The 20,738-nt window shown below is 43.4% G+C and overlaps 1 protein-coding gene across 1 annotated transcript in view; it reads left to right on the top strand.

The window, feature by feature from the left end:
• Nucleotides 1-20,738, top strand: part of WWC3 (WWC family member 3) — a 274,579-nt gene that overhangs the window by 195,487 nt on the left and 58,354 nt on the right. The window contains exon 9 of the mRNA XM_077480846.1: nucleotides 18,134-18,376. Within this exon, the coding sequence (XP_077336972.1) occupies nucleotides 18,134-18,376 (243 nt within the window). The remainder of the gene's footprint in view (nucleotides 1-18,133; nucleotides 18,377-20,738) is intronic.

The raw sequence follows: 20,738 nt of genomic DNA on the forward strand, positions 1-20,738 counted from the left end.
GAACATTTTACTGACCGGACCCCCGTGAATTTTAATTTAGTACCCCTGGTGTAGATGGTAGATCAATCCACTATTGCTCACTGCTTAAGGAACCTCTAGCAACCTTGGGAGACAATCTAGGGTTTCATGGAACTGTGGATAAAGCCGCGTACACACGTAGCGGTATGTCCGACGTACTTAGTCTGGCGGACTTCCCACCAGACTGTCCGTCGGACTTTCCGAACGGGCTACTTGCCCACACACGGCACTTTTTGAGCGGACTAATACGGCGTACTAAGTCCGCCGTACCATCCGCCCTACTTTTGAAATGAACGGACTCGCCCACACACGCGGAGGAAAGTCCGCTCATTTCGAGCGCATCTCCAGGTAGAAGGAGACGTCGCTGGCCCCGCCGCCTGGTATGGACTTAGAGGGGAACCCCAACGCCGAAAAAAATCGGCGTGGGGTCCCCCCCCCCAAGTCCACAACAGAGCCTTGTCCGAGCACACTACCCGGCCAGGAAAGGGGGGGCGAGCGAGCGCCCCCCCTCCTGAGCCGTACCAGGCCTCAACATGGGGGGTGCCTTGGGGAAGGGGGGGGCGCGCGGCCCCCCCACCCCAAAGCACCTTGTCCCCATGTTGATGAGGACAAGGGCCTCTTCCCGACAACCCTGGCCGTTGGTTGTCGGGGTCTGCGGGCGGGGGGCTTATCAGAATCCGGGAGCCCCCTTTAATAAGGGGGCCCCCGGATACCGGCCCCCCCACCCTATGTGAATGAGTATGGGGTACAATGTACCCCTACCCATTCACCTGTAAAATAAAGTACAAAAAAAAACACAACACACAAGATAAAATAATTTATTGCACAGCTCCGGGGGTCTTCCGTCTTCGGGGGTCTTCTCGCTGGACTCCTCCGCTATCTTCTTGTAGCTCTTTTACTAGCGGAGGAGCCCGGCATTCTTCTTCGTCACCGCGGCCTCTTCTTCCGACTTCGGGGGTCTTGTCCCCCTCTTCGGTTCTTCTACCGGGCCACCGCGCCTTCTTATAGCTCTTTTACAGGCGGTGGCCCGGTCTTCTGTCGCCGCCACCGCCTTCCGCTCTTCTTCTTCTTCTTCTCCAGGAGATGTTGACTCGACGATCTCTCCGGCCGCAATGCCAGGGACGCGCTGCTCTGCCACTTATATAGGGACAAGGGGCGGTGTCACATGGGTTTATGTCACATGGGTTGGTGTCACATGGTGACCCCGCCCCCTTACGATGTCACAGTCCCGGAGGATGCTGGGACTGTCGCTATGTGACATCAACCCATGTGACCAACCCATGTGACACCGCCCCTTGTCCCTATATAAGTGGCAGCGCAGCGCGTCCCTGGCATTGCGGCCGGAGAGATCGTCGAGTCAACATCTCCTGGAGAAGAAGAAGAAGAACGGAAGGCGGCGGCGGCGGCGACAGAAGACCGGGCCACCGCCTGTAAAAGAGCTATAAGAAGGCGCGGTGGCCCGGCAGAAGAACCAAAGAGGGGGACAAGACCCCCGAAGTCGGAAGAAGAGGCCGCGGCGACGAAGAAGAATGCCGGGCTCCTCCGCTAGTAAAAGAGCTACAAGAAGATAGCGGAGGAGTCCGGCGAGAAGACCCCCGAAGACGGAAGACCCCCGGAGCTGTGCAATAAATTATTTTATCTTGTGTGTTGTGTTTTTTTTGTACTTTATTTTACAGGTGAATGGGTAGGGGTACATTGTACCCCATACTTATTCACATAGGGTGGGGGGGCCGGTATCCGGGGGCCCCTTATTAAAGGGGGCTCCCGGATTCCGATAAGCCCCCCGCCCGCAGACCCCGACAACCAACGGCCAGGGTTGTCGGGAAGAGGCCCTTGTCCTCATCAACATGGGGACAAGGTGCTTTGGGGTGGGGGGACCGCGTGGCCCCCCCTTCCCCAAGGCACCCCCCATGTTGAGGGCATGCGGCCTGGTACGGCTCAGGAGGGGGGGAGGCGCTCGCTCGCCCCCCTTTCCTGACCGGCCAGGTAGCGTGCTCGGACAAGGGTCTGTTGTGGACTTGGGGGGGACCCCCATGCCGATTTTTTTCGGCGTTGGGGTTCCCCTTTAAGTCCATACCAGGCGGCGGGGCCAGCGACGTCTCCTTCGCGGGCCCCGCCTACCTGGAGACCCGCACGAAATGATTGGACTTTTCTCCGGGCGGGAAAAGTCCGCTCATTTCAAAAGTACGGCGGACTGGCATACACACAGCCGGATTGTCCGCCGAAATGCGAGTCCGGCGGGAAGATTGGAGTGCAACACTGCATTCTAAGTCCGCCGTACTTTCGGGTCAAAAAAGTATGCCGGAGGCTACACACGGGGGGATTGTTTGACGGACTTGAGTTTGCCGGACTTTTCCACCGGATTGTTTGATCGTGTGTACGCGGCATTACAAACACTGGTCTAGAGTTTACTTAGGAACCAGAGCTACTGATTTAGAGCATATACTGTATTATATACCAGAGATTATAAACCAAATTTTATGCAAGGGCTTCTTGGATGCATAGTAAGTTGCATAGTCACAAATGAATGATTAACAGACTGGAGTAATAAGTATGGGCTATCAGAAGTGTAAATCACTTAGGCACAGGGCTGAATTTCCTTCTTTATTAGGTGTTTGAGATTATCATTCATAGCAATTTTGCAAGAACAGCCTGCCTCCAATAAAGATAAGTAGGCTTTGTTTATTCATTGTTATTGCACAGCATATGAACATAACAGTTTGGGCTTATTTATTACTCTTGCTCCAATCTGCAGACCCAGCTTTTGCCAGCACTGTAGTGCTAACAATAGTTTTTTTTGTGTGTGTGTGACAGTTAAAACCAGGAATACAGTTAGCAAAAAAAAAAAAAAAAACACCACAGTTACATTAGAAATATGTATACTGCCATGAATTACTTCTTTTTGAAGGTCTGTGCTACCTTTTGATATTTGGTCACCGATCTAGAAAAGGCAGGAACATAGGAGGTGTCAGGACACCAGTCAGCATTGGCAGCTTCCATATTTATATTCTGGTACCTTTGCATTATTTCAATGCAAAGTATGAATTATTATTATTCTGGATGTAAAGTGTATCTAGACTCAGTACAGCATTCATGCAGGTCAAGTGTTGTTACCCTAGAACATGAAGTAAATTTGTACTACATAACACCAACCCTCTCTTTTATACCAGCTTCTACTGATTGGTTGAGGTGGAGAGGCAGGCTGATGATGTCACAAACGATTGAAAGTTAAATGAAACTTGGGGATCTGCTTTAATAATATTGTTTTAGATAACACTGCAGAGTACGTAGGACATCAACCAACAGGTATACAGTTGTGTTCATAAGTTAACTTACCTTGGCAGAATTTATGATTTCTCAGACAATATGAATGATAACACAAAAACTTTTCTTTCACTTAAGGTTAGTGTTTGGCTGAAACCATTTATTATCAATCAACTGTGTTTACTCTTTTTATATCATAATCACAACAGAAACTACCCAAATGACCCTGATCAAAAGTTGACATACACTGGTTATTTTGGCCTGATAACATGCACACAAGTTGACACAAATGGGTTTGAATGGTTATTAAAGGTAACCCTCCTCACCTGTGACCTGTTTGCTTGTAATTAGTGTGTGTGTATAAAAGGTCAATGAGTTTCTGGACTCCTAACAGACCCTTGCATCTCTCATCCAGTGTTGCACTGATGTTTCTGGATTCTGAGTCATGGGGAAAGCAAAAGAATTGTCAAAAGATCTGCAGGAAAAGGTAGTTGAACTGTATAAAACAGGAAAGGGATATAAAAAAAATATCCAAGGAATTGAGAATGCCAATCAGCAGTGTTCAAAGTCTAATTAAGAAGGGAAAATGATTGATTCTGTTTAAACCAAACCACGGTCAAGTAGACCAACTAAAATTTCAGCCACAACTGCCAGGAAAATTGTTTGGGATACAAAGAAAACACAAATAACTTCAGGTGAAATACAGGACTTTGAAAACGTGGTGTGGCTGTTTCAAGATGCACAATAAGGAGGCACTTGAAGAAAGATGGGCTGCATCGTTAAGTCGCCAGAAGAAAGCCATTACTACACAAATGCCACAAAGTATCCTGCTTACAATACACCAAACAGCACAGAGACAAGCCTCAAACCTTCTGCCACAAAGTAATTTGAAGTGATGAGACCAAAATTGAGCTTTTTGGCCACAACCATAAACACTACATGTGGAGAGGAGTCAACAAGGCCTTTGATGAAAGGTACACCATTCCTGCTATGAAACACGGAGGTGGATCGCTGATGTGTTGGGGATGTGTGAGCTACAATGGTACAGGAAATTTGGTCAAAATTGATGGCAAGATGAATGCAGTATGTTATTAAAAAATACTGGAGGAACATTTGCATTCATCAGCCAGGAAGCTGTGCATGGGACGTACTTGGACATTCTAACAATGATCCAAAACACAAGGCCAAGTCAACCTGTGATTGGCTACAATAGAATAAAGTGAAGGTTCTGGAGTTGCCATCTAAGTCTTCTGACCTCAATATCATTGAGACACTCTGGGGAGATCTAAAACGTGCAGTTCATGCAAGACAGCCCAAGAATTTACAGGAACTGGATGCTTTTTGCCAGGAGGAATGGGCAGCTTTACTATCTGTGAAGATAAAGAGTGTCATCCATGAATACCACAAAAGACTTCGAGCTGTAATTGATGTTAAAGGGGGCAATACATGGTATTAAGAACTGGGGCATGCAAACTCTTGATCAGCATAATTTGGCTAGTTTCTGTTGCCATTATAATTTAAAAATAGTAAACACAGTTGATTGATAATAAATGGCTTCACCCAAACACTAACCATGAGTGAAAGAAAAGTTTTTGTGTTATTCATATTCTCTGAAAAATGGCCAAGAAATCATAAATTCTTCCAGGGTATATAAACTTATGAGCACAACTGTACATTGGTCCAAGCTGGATCAATATAACTATGGGAAATTTGTTATACCTAAAAGAGGAAGTAAACCCTTCCAAACAACTTGGACCTATAGGTAAGCCTAGATTAAGGCTTACCTGTAGGTCCAAGCAATATCTCCTAAACCTATATGGTTTAGGAGATATTTGCCCGAAAATGGGCACCGCTGTCTACGGCGCATGCGCCGTAGACAGCGGCGCGCAGGCGCACTAAATGCGGCAAATCCAAGAATGGATTTGCCTAATTTGTCGACTCCCATGCGCATGCACGGGAGTGACGTCATCGCGGCTTCGCCGTATGGCAGCGACGGAGCTGCGAGACGCGACTCCCGTGCGCATGCGCGGGAGTGACGTCATCGCGGCTGCGCCGCTGTGATTCATCGGAGCTGCGAGACGCCACCAGCAACATGGATGCGGCGGACTACAGGGGACAGCGGCGACTTCGCTGGCTCCTGTGTCAGGTAAGTGACACATAATGAGCTACTATGCGATGCATAGTAGTCCATTATGCCTTACCTTTGCAGGGAAAAAAAGAGGAAGTAAACCCATTAGGGTTTACTTCCTCTTAAACTTCAGCTTTAAAGGTGGCCCTACATGGGCAAATATATTATCATATCTGACATTTAACCTTGCCTTACCACTGTTCTCTGCAACATTTATTTCCTGATTTTCTGATGTGGTACTTGTAAACCCTAATGTATCATTAAGTTGTACCTACTAGCTTTGGAAACTATAGCTTATCAGTTATCAGTTATATCAGTTATATTACTAGTAAATTCTGGGACTTCTGTTAGCCCACAAAATACCTTGCCAAATTATTTTTTACAAGGAGTATCGTTCATACCAGGTTCCTGATATTCCAAAAAATTAACATTTAGGACAAAAGCTAGCCATTTTTACATAAGCCACTAGTATTTTAGGGCATATCTCTTATACAGTTAAAAAATGAAATGAAATTGTGGGCTTTCTTGTGAAGAGCAGTTATGTGCAATACCGTGCCTTGCGAAAGTATTTGGCCCCCTTGAACTTTTCAACCTTTTGCCACATTTCAGGCTTCAAACATAAAGATATAAATTTTTTATTTTTTGTGAAGAATCACCAACAAGTGGGACACAATTGTGAAGTGGAAAGAAATCTATTGGATTTTTGAAACTTTTTTAACTAATAAAAAAATGAAAAGTGGGGCGTGCAAAATTATTCGGCCCCCTTGCGTTAATACTTTGTAGAGCCACCTTTTGCTGCGATTACAGCTGCAAGTCGCTTGGGGTATGTCTCTATCAGTTTTGCACATCGAGAGACTGAAATTCTTGCCCATTCTTCCTTGCAAAACAGCTAGAGCTCAGTGAGGTTGGATGGAGAGCATTTGTGAACAGCAGTTTTCAGCTCTTTCCACAGATTCTCGATTGGATTCAGGTCTGGACTTTGACTTGGCCATTCTAACACCTGGATACGTTTATTTGTGAACCATTCCTTTGTAGATTTTGCTGTATGTTTGGGATCATTGTCTTGTTGGAAGATAAATCTCCGTCCCAGTTTCAGGTCTTTTGCAGACTCTAACAGATTTTCATCCAGAATGGTCCTGTATTTGGCTGCATCCATCTTGCCCTCAATTTTAACCATCTTCCCTGTCCCTGTTGAAGAAAAGCAGGCCCAAACCATGATGCTGCCACCACCATGTTTGACAGTGGGGATGGTGTGTTGAGGGTGATGAGCTGTGTTGCTTTTACGCCAAACATATCGTTTTGCATTGTGGGCAAAAAGTTTGATTTTAGTTTCATCTGACCAGAGCACCTTCTTCCACATGTTTGGTGTGTCTCCCAGGTGGCTTGTGGCAAACTTTAGACGAGACTTTTTATGTATATCTTTGAGAAATGGCTTTCTTCTTGCCACTCTTCCATAAAGGGCAGATTTGTGCAGTGTACAACTGATTGTTGTCCTATGGACAGACTCTCCCACCTCAGCTGTAGTTCTCTGCAGTTCATCCAGAGTGATCATGGGCCTCTTGGCTGCATCTCTGATCAGTCTTCTCCTTGTCTGAGCTGAAAGTTTAGAGGGACAGCCAGGTCTTGGTAGATTTGCAGTGGTCTGATACTCCTTCCATTTCAAAATGATCGCTTGCACAGTGCTCCTTGGGATGTTTAAAGCTTGGGAAATCTTTTTGTATCCAAATCCGGCTTTAAACTTCTCCACAACAGTATTACGGACCTGCCTGGTGTGTTCCTTGGTCTTCATGATGCTCTCTGCACTTTCAACAGAACCCTGAGACTATCACAGAGCAGGTGCATTTATACAGAGACTTGATTACACACAGGTGGATTCTATTTATCACCATCAGTCATTTAGGACAACATTGGATCATTCAGAGATCCTCGCTGAACTTCTGGAGTGAGTTTTCTGCACTGAAAGTAAAGGGGCCGAATAATTTTGCACGCACCACTTTTCAGTTTTTTATTTGCTAAAAAAGTTTAAATTATCCAATAGATTTCGTTCCACTTCACAATTGTGTCCCACTTGTTGGTGATTCTTCACAAAAAATTAAAATTTTATATCTTTATGTTTGAAGCCTGAAATGTGGCAAAAGGTTGAAAAGTTCAAGGGGGCCGAATACTTTCGCAAGGCACTGTAGGTTATAGATATCACTATGCATGGGTTTACTTTGACTTCCACTGTATGGCTAATAAAAAGAAAGCAAAAATATAATTTCTTGTGATCTCATGTAAATCGTAGATATTTACAGCATACACAAAAGCTTGTGCGTAGATATATTACTTTCTGCCATTTTGCCTTAGTGGAAGCCATCTTTTTAGATTGGCAGGACTTTTATACTTAAAGTGGAACTTTACCCATAACAACTTGATAGAAAATAATGTTCTTTAGCAAGAAACATACATTCCACATTAATAATTATGATACCAAAATTTGTGTGTGCTATTTCATCTTGCTAGAGGCTGCCATTTTGTTGAAGCCCAGAGCCTCTGAACAGCAGTAAATCATAAAGCGGAACTAAACCCATCGATGTGTATCCGTTACAGTCCTAGAATGCCACGAATGATAACTGTCACATTTGCTTGTTTCCTTAACCAAACTGTCAAACCATCAAATGCCTGATGTCATAACTGATCACATGTGCAGTACCATGGCAGTTGCACATCAAACAGAAGCAGTTGCCTTTGCTGTGAAGGATAGTAGGGTTTAAAGTGATTGACAGTTTAAAATAGAAATGAAAGGCAAAACATTTGTGTATAGATATTTAAAAAATTATAAATACCCCTTTCCCCCTTTATTTTTTATAAGTGATCACATTCCCTCTGTTCTCAGCTGAATAAGAGCTGGGGAGAGGAGAAGCAACAGCTTACTGAGCCCAGTGAAAGGCTGTGCAGGGGAGGCATGTCAGAACAAGTCTGATCATTGGAGGAGAGCAGGCTGAGTTCCAAGCACAGCTAGCAAACTGCTTCTCATTCTTAGCCCTTGTACACACGGTCGGAGAATCCTTCGGAATGTGTCCTATCGGACCGTGTTGTCGGATAATCCGACTGTGTGTGGTATGCATCGGACTAATTCCGTCGGAATATCCGTCGGACCAAATTTTCCAACTTGTTGGAAATATTTTCCGACAAACTGGTCCGATCAGACATACTCCGATCATGTGTAGAGAATTCCGATCGGACAAAGTGGCACGCATGCTCAGATCAAATTCCTACACCAAAGCTATTGGCTACTAGCCTGAACGTAGTTGTAACGAAATAACGTCATCACGTTCTGAATGATCGGATTTTCCGACAACTTGGTCCGACCGTGTGTATGCAACAGTTTCGGACACAATCCGTCGGAAAAAATCAGTCGGACAAAATCCAACGGATTTGGTTGGCAGAATGTCCGACCGTGTGTACAGGGGCTTAGTGTGGTCAGTTTTTAAACAGAAACAGAGGGACTAGCAGGAATACCAGGGATTTCATACAAAGCAAAACAAAGAATAGGATACTAATATAACACAAGTATATGGTACAGCAAGCGAATATCAGGAATATGGGTAACAAACACTTTAACCACTTCTGCCCCAGAAGGATTTACCCCATTCGTGACCAGAGCAAATTGGCATGGCAACATTTTAACTGACAATTGCACGGTCATGTGATGTTGCACCCAAACAAAATTTACGTCCTTTTTTCCCCACAAATAGAGCTTTCTTTTGATCGTATTTAATCACCTCTACGTTTTTTATTTTTTGCACTATAAACAAAAAAATTTACTTTTTGCTATAATAAATATCCTCCAAAAATATATAGAAAAAAAATTCTTTCTCAGTTCAGGCCGATATGTATTCTTCTACATATTTTTGGTAAAAAAAAATTGCAATAAGCGTAAATGTACCAGAAAAGGAATACAAAATGATATTAGAAAAATAGTCAATTTATTTAACATGAATAAAAAAGACAGTAACAGTTGAAAAGATCGCATATAGATTTGTATATATAGTCCCTGTTAGTGCTTGTTTAAGGCTGGTCAACGTTTCGCTTTCGCTTCTTCAGGACCTAGTCGCCTGAGAACAAGCAGATGGACTCTGTGTAAGAAAGGGGACATCATCATAGTTCACATATTAACAGTGGGCACATACATATATATCTCAAGGTTGAGATCTCCACATAGTAGAGATACAAACATGGTGCAAGAGATAGCCACTCACACAGAACAGCAGATTTTCATACATGTGACATGTTCCGCACCATCCCAAATGACCAATGTACTGCGAATATCCAGATAGTAGGGCAAAAATTTATATCACATAGAACAATTGATGATAAAAATGCTGTCAAGAACAGCAAGCTGAAATAATAGAAACAATGGAGAAGACAAGCATTCATTTTAGCATGTACTCACTCAGCTGAGGGTGCACTGCATTTATCACACTGGAGCCTAGCAGGTGTGCATCTATAGGTCAGTTGGACTCAGGATAGCATAGCATAGGGTGATCAGACATCCCTGGTTCCTGTGGACAGTCCCTGGATTGAGGACTCTGTCCCTAGACCAAGTCTGTCCCTGGTTTTGTCCCCGGATTGGATTTGAACAGGGGCTGGGGCAATTTTAAAGACAGTCAGTGCAGAATAAAAAAAAAATCTGAATTACACCACACACACACACACACACACACACACACACACACACACACACACACACACACACTCTGCCGCTCCTACTAGCTTAGGGGAGTGTATTGTTTTCCATTATCTTTGCCCCTTTCTGATGATCATGTGCTGGTCAGAGCGGAGGGAATATTTCTTTAGTTTCGGGTGCATGCCCATCCAGCTCTGCTCGCATGTTCTTCTTCCTTGGCTCAAGTCCTGGCCAGCCGCCTACCTGCTTATCTCCTTGGTGATTTCCCCCCCCCCCCCCCCCGATCCCCACCCAGTAGTAGCCGGGGCCTGGAGAGTAAGACTTGACAGGCTGTGAGGCAGGCGGCAGTGGCGATGGGCAGAGAGCGCTGATTGCCGCCATTACTGGTAAAAAAAAAATGTCCCCGGATTTCATTTTAAAAATCTGGTCACCTTAGCATAGCAGTTACTTGAAAATAAAATAAAAAAATAAGGGAAACAGCCATCAAATGTGCCTAGTTAGTAATAGAGATAATATATCCCACCAACAATTAATAGCACAGAGTTACCTCAAAGGGTTAATGGACTATCACCCCCCTATCTAGAGAGGATGTCTCCAGGGGACACAATACATAACAATCTAGAAACAACATTGGACAAGAGACAGACTCATAACTTCCGTGGATGGGGAGATATATTAGTATATTAATAGCTTTAGTAAGAAGAGCCTAGACAACAGGGTTACCACAGGACTATTGATCACCAGATTCCAAGGTACTGTGCTTTCCTGGCAAAATATACTAATTTAAGAGGAAAGCCTATGGCTTAAAACAGCCAATTCACAAGAACAGATAATTCATATCAATTTGGTATAACAGCCACAGAGAAGTTAAGAGAAAAGATCCCAAAAATACAATATATCAACAGACCTGCTATGATCAGTCCCTCTGACATGCCACAGCTGTAGCATGCATTTGACACTGAGCTTTAAATAGTAGCTGCAGACTACTGGGATCTAGCTGCAGTGGATCTCTGTCATGTCAATAGGCAGAATGGGGAAATGCCTTGTTTACAAAGGCATCTCCCTGTTCTTCCGCTCCGTGACATGATTGTGGGCACCTGGGGGACATTGAGTCCGCGGGCATGGTCATGGAGCACACAGCAGGTGAGCGCACGCGCCCACAATGCTGCATCTTAAAGGGGACATACCTGTACGCCCATTTGCCCAGCCGTGCCATTGTGCCGGCGTTTATTGTTGTGAGCTGGTCGGCATGTGGTTAATTACACTTTAAAGAGGAAGTAAACCTGCCCAAAAAAATTCCAATTTTCTACTGTACATCAGCCTTCATCCTATATATGTTATTTCTCAAAACGAGCGCTGTAAATACCTTTTTTTATAGTTTCCAAACTATCCCCCTTCCGGGTATCGCCCGCGCCATTTCAAATTCTGGCTTTGACGTCCTTTCCGGACGTCATTTCCGCCCTTAGTTAGATTTCACTCCGGAAATCTCGTGCATGCGCCGTAGCGTCAATAGAAATCCTAACCAAGCCTCGATCTCGGTTGCCGTTACTAAGGCAACAAAGCATGTGACCAATATAGTAAACAGTCACAACAAGCTCTGATCTGCTCTGCTCTCCTCTCCTCTGCTCTATGATTCATTCCCCTGCGTGACGTCTTCAGTCACAAGGGGGAGTGTCAGGAAGAGCAGGGATAGCTTTACAACGCGAGACTTCTCCTCTGCCGCAATGAGGAGAATGCCTCGTATTAAAAAAAGGCAGAGAGGCAGGAAGATGAAAGTCGGCAATACAGTATACGCCGCATTCGCACGACCACACTGCGCAAGCGCGGCTGACGTCACGGAAATGTAAACGACGGTTTTTACGAAAATGTGACAAGTAAGTTATTATCAAGTATTATCTAACAAGCTAAACATGTTTAGGAGGGTTTACTTCCTCTTTAAGGCTGTCAGCAGATTGACCTTTAGAATTTCGGCACACTGCCTAAAAATGCAGAGCAATTGAGCATGTGCAGAGCAGGGTAAACAATGTATTATTGGATTTTAAACAGTATAGACACTTATAATTTTTTTTTTTTTACATACAGTGCCTTGAACAATATTCATACCACTTGAAATTTTTTACATTTTCTCATGTTACAACCAAAAACTTAATGTGTTTTATTGGGATTTTATGTGATAGACTAACACAAAGTGGCACATAATTGTGAGGTGGAAGGAAATTGATAAATGGTTTTCAAATGTTTTTACAAACAAATATGTGAAAAGTGTGGCCTACATTTATATTCAGCCCCCCTGAGTCAATACTTTGTAGAACCTCCTTTCTCTGCAAATACAGCTGCAAATCTTTTTTGGGTATGTCTCTACCAGCTTTGCACATCTAGAGAGCGAAATGCGTGCCCATTCTTCTTTGCAAAATAGTTTAGCTCTGTCAGATTGGATGGAGAATGTCTATGACCAGCAATTTTTAATTGGATTTAGGTCTGGACTTTGACTAGGCCATTCTAACACATAGCATTTTGCTTTTAGACCAAAATGTTCAATATTGGTCTCATCTGACCAGAGCACCTATGTCCACATGATGTTCCATTGCTGTGTTCCCCATGTGGCTTTTCGCAAACTGCGGACTTTTTATGACTTTATTTCAACAATGGCTTTCTTCTTGCCACTTTTCCATAAGGGCCAGATTTGTGGAGTGGATGACTAATAGTTGTCCTGTGGACAGATTCTCCCACCTGCGCTGTGGAACTCTGTAGCTCCTCCAAAGTTACTATGGGCCTCTTGGCTGCTTCTCTGATTAATGCGATCCTTGCCCAGTCTGTCAGTTTAGGGAGATGGCCATGTCTTGATAGGTTTGCAGTTGTGCCATACTCTTTCCATTTTCAGATGATGGATTGAACAATGCTCCATGAGATGTACAAAGCATGGGATACTTTTTTATAAAATAACCCTGCTTTAAACTTCTCCACGAATGTATCCCTGACCTGTCTGGTGTGTTCCTTGGCTTTCATGATGCTGTTTGTTCACAAAGGTTCTCCACCAAACCTCTGAGGGCTTCGTAGAACAGCCGTATTTATACTGAGGTTAAATTATACACAGGTGGACTCTATTTACTAATCAGGTGACTTCTGTAGGTAATTGGTTCCACCAGATTTTAGTTAGGGGTATCAGAGTAAAGGGGGCTGAATACAAATACATGCCACACTTTTGTAAAAAAAAATTGAAAAACATTTATCATTTTCCTCCACAATTATGTGCCACTTTGTGTTGGTCTACCACATAAAATCCTAATAAAATAAATTTACATTTTTGGTTGAAACATGACAAAATGTAGAAAATACCTATACCTGCAAAAGGGGCCAGCCTGAAGTGATCTAGCAGGACTTTAGTAGAAAAAAAGGTTCCACTTTAAAGTCATGCACACTATCTATGAGGTTGAATATTTTCCCAACAGTTTGATTTCTCTTGCCACTGCAACCACAACCAGTTATGATTTTCGTATCCTCTGTTTTCCTATTTTAATTCAGAAGATTTTTAAGCACTCTTCAAGAAAAAATTTGCCTTGAGGGACATGTGATCCAAATTCTTTCCAGATGCAAGTAGGAAATAAACTGTGTAAGATTTCTTTTCTTCTGGGAGAGTTTTTTTTTTTTCCTGGACATATGTAATGTCATTACTCCTGTGGAAACTGAGAAGTATCAGGATACGATGCTTTACTCTTGGCCAAATATTCGTATTCTAGCGCCAAAAGAGAGTAGATTTATTACATTTTTTAGAAGGCACACTATGCATTTTCATTAAAGAGAAAGTGCCATCAGTTGTGATAATTTTTTAGTATCACCGATTATTATGTGTGCCACAGCTGAAAATGAGAATATTTGTCTAAGTTGTCAATAGACTTGAAGCTAGTCATAGACTTCAATGGGTGATAGGGAGGATTTCAGGCTTAGACCAGTGCTCACTTATCTCATAGCAGGATTCAATATGGACCTGTTCCACCCCCCCCCCCCTTACCCCCACCCCACACAATTGCCCTTCCCAGAGTCGGACTATCCAAGGGGTTGATAAAATGGTTGGGAGTCAAAGGGGTCAATAAATATCTGAGTCAAAATGGTTGATAGGTGAGGTGACACCCTCGATAGCTGGTGATATGATGACTTTTAGGGAAAAAATTAAAAGGCAGTAGGAGAGATAGAGAAAACACAGATAAGCAGAATGCATGAAACAGAAGCAGGGAGATCCTTGAACATGCAGGTCCTTCGGTTCAGCTTCTTCTTCAACAGGCCCCTAGAATAGCAATGAGCATCACAGTGGAAACCTCACCAATATCACTTCAAATCTCATGAGACTAGCACTCATAGGCAGCAGTGCCTTAGGTAAGCTAACACTGCGGATATAAAACTGTTGGGTTACAAAACTGGGGTGTCTAGGCATAGTCACATGCTGGGAAGTGCACTATTTTTCTGGAGGAATAAAAAAAAAGGAAGGAGTCTTGCTGCCTAAAGTTATTTAAAACGATCACCTGGTAAAACAACCCATTCAGTTTAAAATAAAAATGAAAGGCAAAACATTGGTGATTCCTTTTTTTTTATATGTGATCACATTCCTTCTGTTCTCAGCTGCATACGAGCTGGGGGGAGGAGAAGCAGCAGCACACTGAGCTTCCCAGTAAAAGGCTGTGCAGAGAGAGCAAGTCAGGACAAGTCTGATCATTGAAGGAGAGCAGGCTAGAGAACTGACTATGGCATGTTCTCCTGTTTAGTGTTGTCAGTTTTTAATAGTAAAGCAGAGGGACTGGCAGGATCACTGGGGAATTCACACAAAGAAAGCAATACCAAGAGAAGAGTATACTTTTTCATACAAAAACATGGTAGCAGACACATATCTTTAAGCACAGTTAATATTTCTAGATGTTCCCTATAAATCTTCACATTTTGAATTAAAGTCTACTTTAGGTGACCTTTTCAGAAGTAGCTGGTACCTTCATGATCTCAATGCACAGAAATATCAGGCATATGTTGTTCTGTTTCCACTTTCATTCATTTTCAAAAACTGCCATTAGGCTTCAGTCTTCTGTTAGATTCTGCATGACTTGCCAACAGCATACTAGTTGCAAATTATTCATCTTACTCACAGAGGCTCCACTGCCCTGGAATTAGCACGTAGCTTGTTTCTTGCCCAGGATTGTATATAGTATCAATCTTTTCAGCGTATACACAATGTAATTTCATCCATTTTCAATTTTTTTTTTATTTCAATAATTACTCCCATGACATATGTCCAGAGGAACTACTTGAACATGGCAACCATAAGACCATAGGTTGTTTATCGTTTTTAACCTAAATGCATAGAATGCATTAAATCTGAACTCTGGCCTAAAACGTCTTTACATGTATTTGTTGCTGCTTTCTTATATTCACTGAACATGTCATTCATCTTGTCATCTGGTTAGCTCAGTAGTTGTAGCCAGTTCATTTTTAAATCAAATAGTTAATTCCCTGTGATTCCTTTTTGTAAGACTAGTGGCCTCTTAGCCTTGCATTCCCCTGCCACCGGTCTTATCATATCCCTACTGTAGTTCCCTGTTCACTGTAGTGGGCAGACTTAGGAGTCTGAGACTCCCAGTCTGTACCGCCCATGGAGGCAGCATCCTAAAAATGACAGCTGAGGACACTTTGGGTCTCTCCCACGTCCAATATTCTCGTGGCCAGGAGTCTCTGCCCCTCCACCCTGACTCTATAAGTCATCAGTTGTTAGGACATGGGCGGCTGTCTGTGTCATAGCAACCGATGACTCCTCCCCAGCCCGTGACAGAATAGAAACATAGGGGCTGGACATGCTGGCTTTTATCACTAACCAGATATGGCCACATGCCCAAATTTAGTTAGCAATGTAAGCCAGCATCCCCATGTGCTTTGTTCCTCTTCTGTTGTGGTCGGGAACATAATAACACGGGAGCACACAAGTGGCAGTAGAGAAATTGCAAACCTAGAGGAGGAAGAATTATAATGTTTAATTAGAGTGGATTACATTGGATAAACTGGGCATGTGGCCATATATAGTTATGTATTAAAAACAGCATGTCAGGGCAATTTGTTTCTTTTCTGTTGCAGCCCTGTGTGCCACATTCACTACAATTCCCCGTGCTTGATGGGAACTGTAGTTTCCTATTACTGTAGACAGAGAAGGGAGGATGTGATTTCTGCTGTTACACCTCACCCTTGCCCAGCAAATGCTGTTTTTTTATTATTAAAGAAATTAAAATTCCATTAGACCTTTCTCCTAAATAGTAAGGTTTTTCAATCTTTTATTAACGGTTTAGTATTTTTATATAAGTGGGTGTACTATTGAATGATTTTTTTCCCCCATTTTCTGTAAGGCCGCGTACACACGCGGGGACTGTTCGCCCAACTTTGTTCGTCAAACAGTTTGAGCGGACAGTCCGCTCAAAATTAGCATGGACGGACTTGGCCACACACGACGAACGAACAGTCCGCTGAAACTTGCGAGATGACGTGAACGGCACGTACGACGGGACTAGAAATACGACGTCCTATACACTGCAATGCAACCTTCGGCGTGTAAATCCTTTCTGAGCATGCGCGGAACTTAGTTTGACGAACAAGCCTACACACGGGTGGACTGTCCGCTCAAACCAAGTTTCAGCGGACAGTTTTACGGAATTTCCGAAAAACTTTGTTCGTCAGACTGTCCGCTGAAACTGTCCGCTGAAGCCCACACACGAGCGGACTGTCCGCTGAAACACTGTTCAGCGGACAAAGTTGAGCGAACAGTCCCCGCGTGTGTACGCGGCCTAAGGCCTTTCACACGGACTGTCCGTTCAAGTCCGCCTGTCAGTTTTTTTAGGTGGACCTGAACGGACGCTCCATAGATCTATGGAGTGTCGGATGTCAGCAGTGACATGTCCTCTGACATCCGACCCGCACCGATCCGAAAAAGTGTGACGGAGAAAAAAACTATTTTTCCATCCGTCATCAGATCGGGTGATGATGGACTCTCCGTTCTGTCCTCATCCGATCCCCCATAGGGGAGAGTGGCGCTCTGACAGTTTGTCCCGGCACAGTGTGCAGAGACGGACCTGTCATCTGCCTGCTCAGCGGGGATCGATGGAGCGATCCCCAGCTAAGCAAAACGGGCTCCGTACACGGACACGTACTTGTGAAGGAGCCCTTAAAAACACTAATGCCGCGTACACACGATCGGAATTCTTGTCGGAAAAAGCTCTGATGGTTTTCCCGACGGATTTCGGCTCAAGCTGTCTTGCCTACACATGGTCACACCAAATTTATAACGCAGTGACGTACAACATGTACGACGCGACTAGAAAAAGGAAGTTCAGTAGCCAATAGCTTCTGTCTCATAGCTGAATTTGAGCATGTGTGATTTTTGGCATGTCGGAATTGCATACACACGATCAGAATTACCGAAGTTTTTCCGTCGGGAAAATTGAGAACATGCTATCAATATTTGGCTGGCGGCAATTCGGACAGCTAAATTCCAATGGAGCATACACACGGTCCCATTTTCCGATGAAGAGCTCTCATCGGTCTTTTTCTGGCTGGAATTCCGATCGTGTGTACGCGGCATTAGGCTTTGCATGAAAAGAAAATGATTTTCAGTTTTTAGGGTTGTTTTTTTTTTTTTTTTAGATCAGTTACTATTCATTGAACATCATTAAAAGTTTAATCTATTTCATTAGGTGTTCTTTGTATTTGTGTTTTATTTTCCTTTTTTGTATATCCGAACGTTATTTGTGTACTGTCATATTAATTTTTTTTATTTAACTTTAAAAAAAAAAAAATAATTCTGTGGAAAAAAACGTAAAAGAATGGGGCTTATGAGAAGTGTTTATTGGCACAAGAACAGGTCCAGAATAGATAAAAGGATGAGTCATTTAAAGCTCTCTCCCTATCTCCATAAAATGAGGGGACATCTTTAAACTTTGATTTAGGCAACTCCTGAGTACTTTGCAGATGTCAATGGTATAGGAATGTATACCCAGTATGCTCATTTAAATGTGTTTATATAAAAATTTTAGGGTTTCCAGCATACAGCACCAACTGGCTCTCCTGGAAAATGAAGCATGGCCTGGGATGGCTGATGCAGACAGGGACCATATACAACTCATCAAGGAAAAAGAGGCCCTACTACAAGACCTGCAGCTCATTAGTCAGCAAAGGCGACCTCCTGAAGATCTGGCAAAGCTGGAAGAAGAAAAGGGACGTTTGGCTGATGAGATCCAAAGGGCCCGCTTCATCTCCACTCAAGGAGTCACTGAAAGGTTTGTGCTTTACAAAAACTTCTCTTGGCAAGTAATTTGTTTTAGATATAGCCATATACACACAATTTTGGAAATCCAGTTTAACAACCATCTACAACTTTAGGGAAAACTGCCTGCTGTGATTGTGGTGGTCATGCCAGATCACCTTGACAATGACCATGTTACATATCTCGACAATGACCATGTTACAGTATTGCATGAGAATCTTGCATTTCAGTGTACATTGCACAGGCTAGAAGGAACAAGAACAAGAAGAAAAACAACCCACATACACACTAGTGGGACCATTCTCCCAAATCAACAGAAACACAGATTTAGAACTTTCAGGTAAATCATTTGTAACCCATACAAGTAACAATACAATCCCCAAAAAGGATATTCTTGTACTCCAGCCATGTGCCCCATAAATGTAAACTTCAGACATGAAAAATTAACAAATCACATCCCACTATAGTGTGTACTAACCTGAATCCAAAGTACCAAGTGTGGTTCCTCTCTGGTCCCCCCTGCTTGTGTTATCTACATGACTCAGCTGTATGTTTTTTGGAGCTTGTGAAGAGCGGGGTGTGTAACTTCCCTCCAATCAGCTATCAGATTTCATGGGGCCCTGTGCTCTAACTCTGCAGTGTGTGTGACATCAGACCTCCACCCCCTGCTTTCTGCTGCTGAGAGATGCTGTTTAATATGTTTGTTTTGGAAGACTGTAGATGAGCAAGGGGTGAAGATAAACATGTAAAACTTGCATAGGAGGATTTGTTTAATCTCTGTATTTTAAAGGCGTGCCTAAGCTGTAGGAGTCTAAACAAGTGTGAGTTAGGTAAATTATATTGTTGTTTCAACCTGTGAAAAGTCTGTAGTGGGCCTTCAAAACAGATTTATATATTTGATGCCCTTGCATGCCCATATACTAGGGTCGGGAATGGACATAAATTCGGACAATTGCGGGTTAAACCAAAGAGGGCTATGCGAAGATATGTGTTCAGAAGGTATAGGGCGCATGGAATTTGCCTCCAATCATGCCCGTATGACTGCTCCCATTGCCGTTGTAAGAGGGAAGGGAGCTCTGGGACCCCAGTGAAGTAGGTTCTGTAGCGCCTCATATGACCCAGGATGTGCTGCTTCAAGGACCACTGCTGCGTTGGACTCATCATAGACCAGCCAGTTGTGGGTGTGGGATAACAAAGCCACCACGAAATAGGAATGGAGGTCAGGGCAAGCTAGGCCCCCCTCTCCCCAAGGGCTCTGTAGCACCGTCAGTCTAAATCTCGGATGACCGGTTCCCCAGAGGAAAGATAATAGAATGGTGTTTATCAAGCAAAATACTTTTTGGGGATCCATACAGGGGCATGTCTGAGGGCATAGTGAAAGGCAGGCAGAAGCTTCATCTTAAATAAATAAATCTTCCAGATTAAAGAGAGGGGGAGATGTGCCCATGCCTTTAATCTTGTCCTCGTCATTTGTGTCAGTGGTTCTAAGTTAAGGGTATAATAGTCAGAGGTAGATGTAAAGATATGAATACCTAGGTATTTGATTTTGTCTGTCCATAGTAAGGGGAGGTTGGGATCTGCTGCCTCCTTTGCAGCTTTATCTATCGGTAAAATTTGGGATTTATCCCAGGTTACCTTGAGTCCCGAGCAACTACTGAAATTTGAAAGAATGGTCAGCTTCCCTCGGAGGGACTGAGCAGGGCCACTCAAGAAAAGAATAAGATCATCTGCGTTTAAAGCATCACCAAGGCAAATAGAGCCAGTGACAGCAGACAACCTTGCCTCTTACCTACCTCACCTGCTGACAGAGCACCATTACGTTTTATCTGCGCTATCGGGTCCTTATATAAAATATCAATCCATCTACTTCTCCAAAACCCATAACCTCTAGAACCGAGGAAATTAAAGGCAATGCCACTGAATCAAATGCCTTCGCAATGTCTAGTGTAACCATTACCCACATGGAGGACTCAGTGGAAGGTAGCTGAAGATGTGTAAACACTCTACATAAATTTATATCTGCTGATTTCCCTGGCATGAACCCAGTCTGGTCAATATTAATCAGGGATGCTAGAATCATCCGCAGTCTGGTCGCTAATATTTTTGTCAACATCTTGAGGTCATAGTTTAGCAAGGAGATCGTCCTATTGGAAGTACAGAGGACTATGTGTGCCTGATACATAGAAGGTGGCAAGGACATCTGTTTTTTACTTTCAAAGAAGACCAACAGTTTTGATGCAATTAATGTAGCATACATTCTGTACCACTCACCGGGTAGGCCATCCGGTCCCGGTGTTTTGCCACTGGGGAATGAGCAAATCGCTGCCTCTATCTCCTCGGTGGTAAAATCTTTGTCTAAAAATTCTGGATCCTCC

This window comes from Lithobates pipiens, unplaced genomic scaffold (genome assembly GCF_037356315.1).
Source record: "Lithobates pipiens isolate NorthernLeopardFrog02 unplaced genomic scaffold, aLitPip1_a1.2 Scaffold_16, whole genome shotgun sequence".
NCBI lineage: Eukaryota > Metazoa > Chordata > Amphibia > Anura > Ranidae > Lithobates > Lithobates pipiens.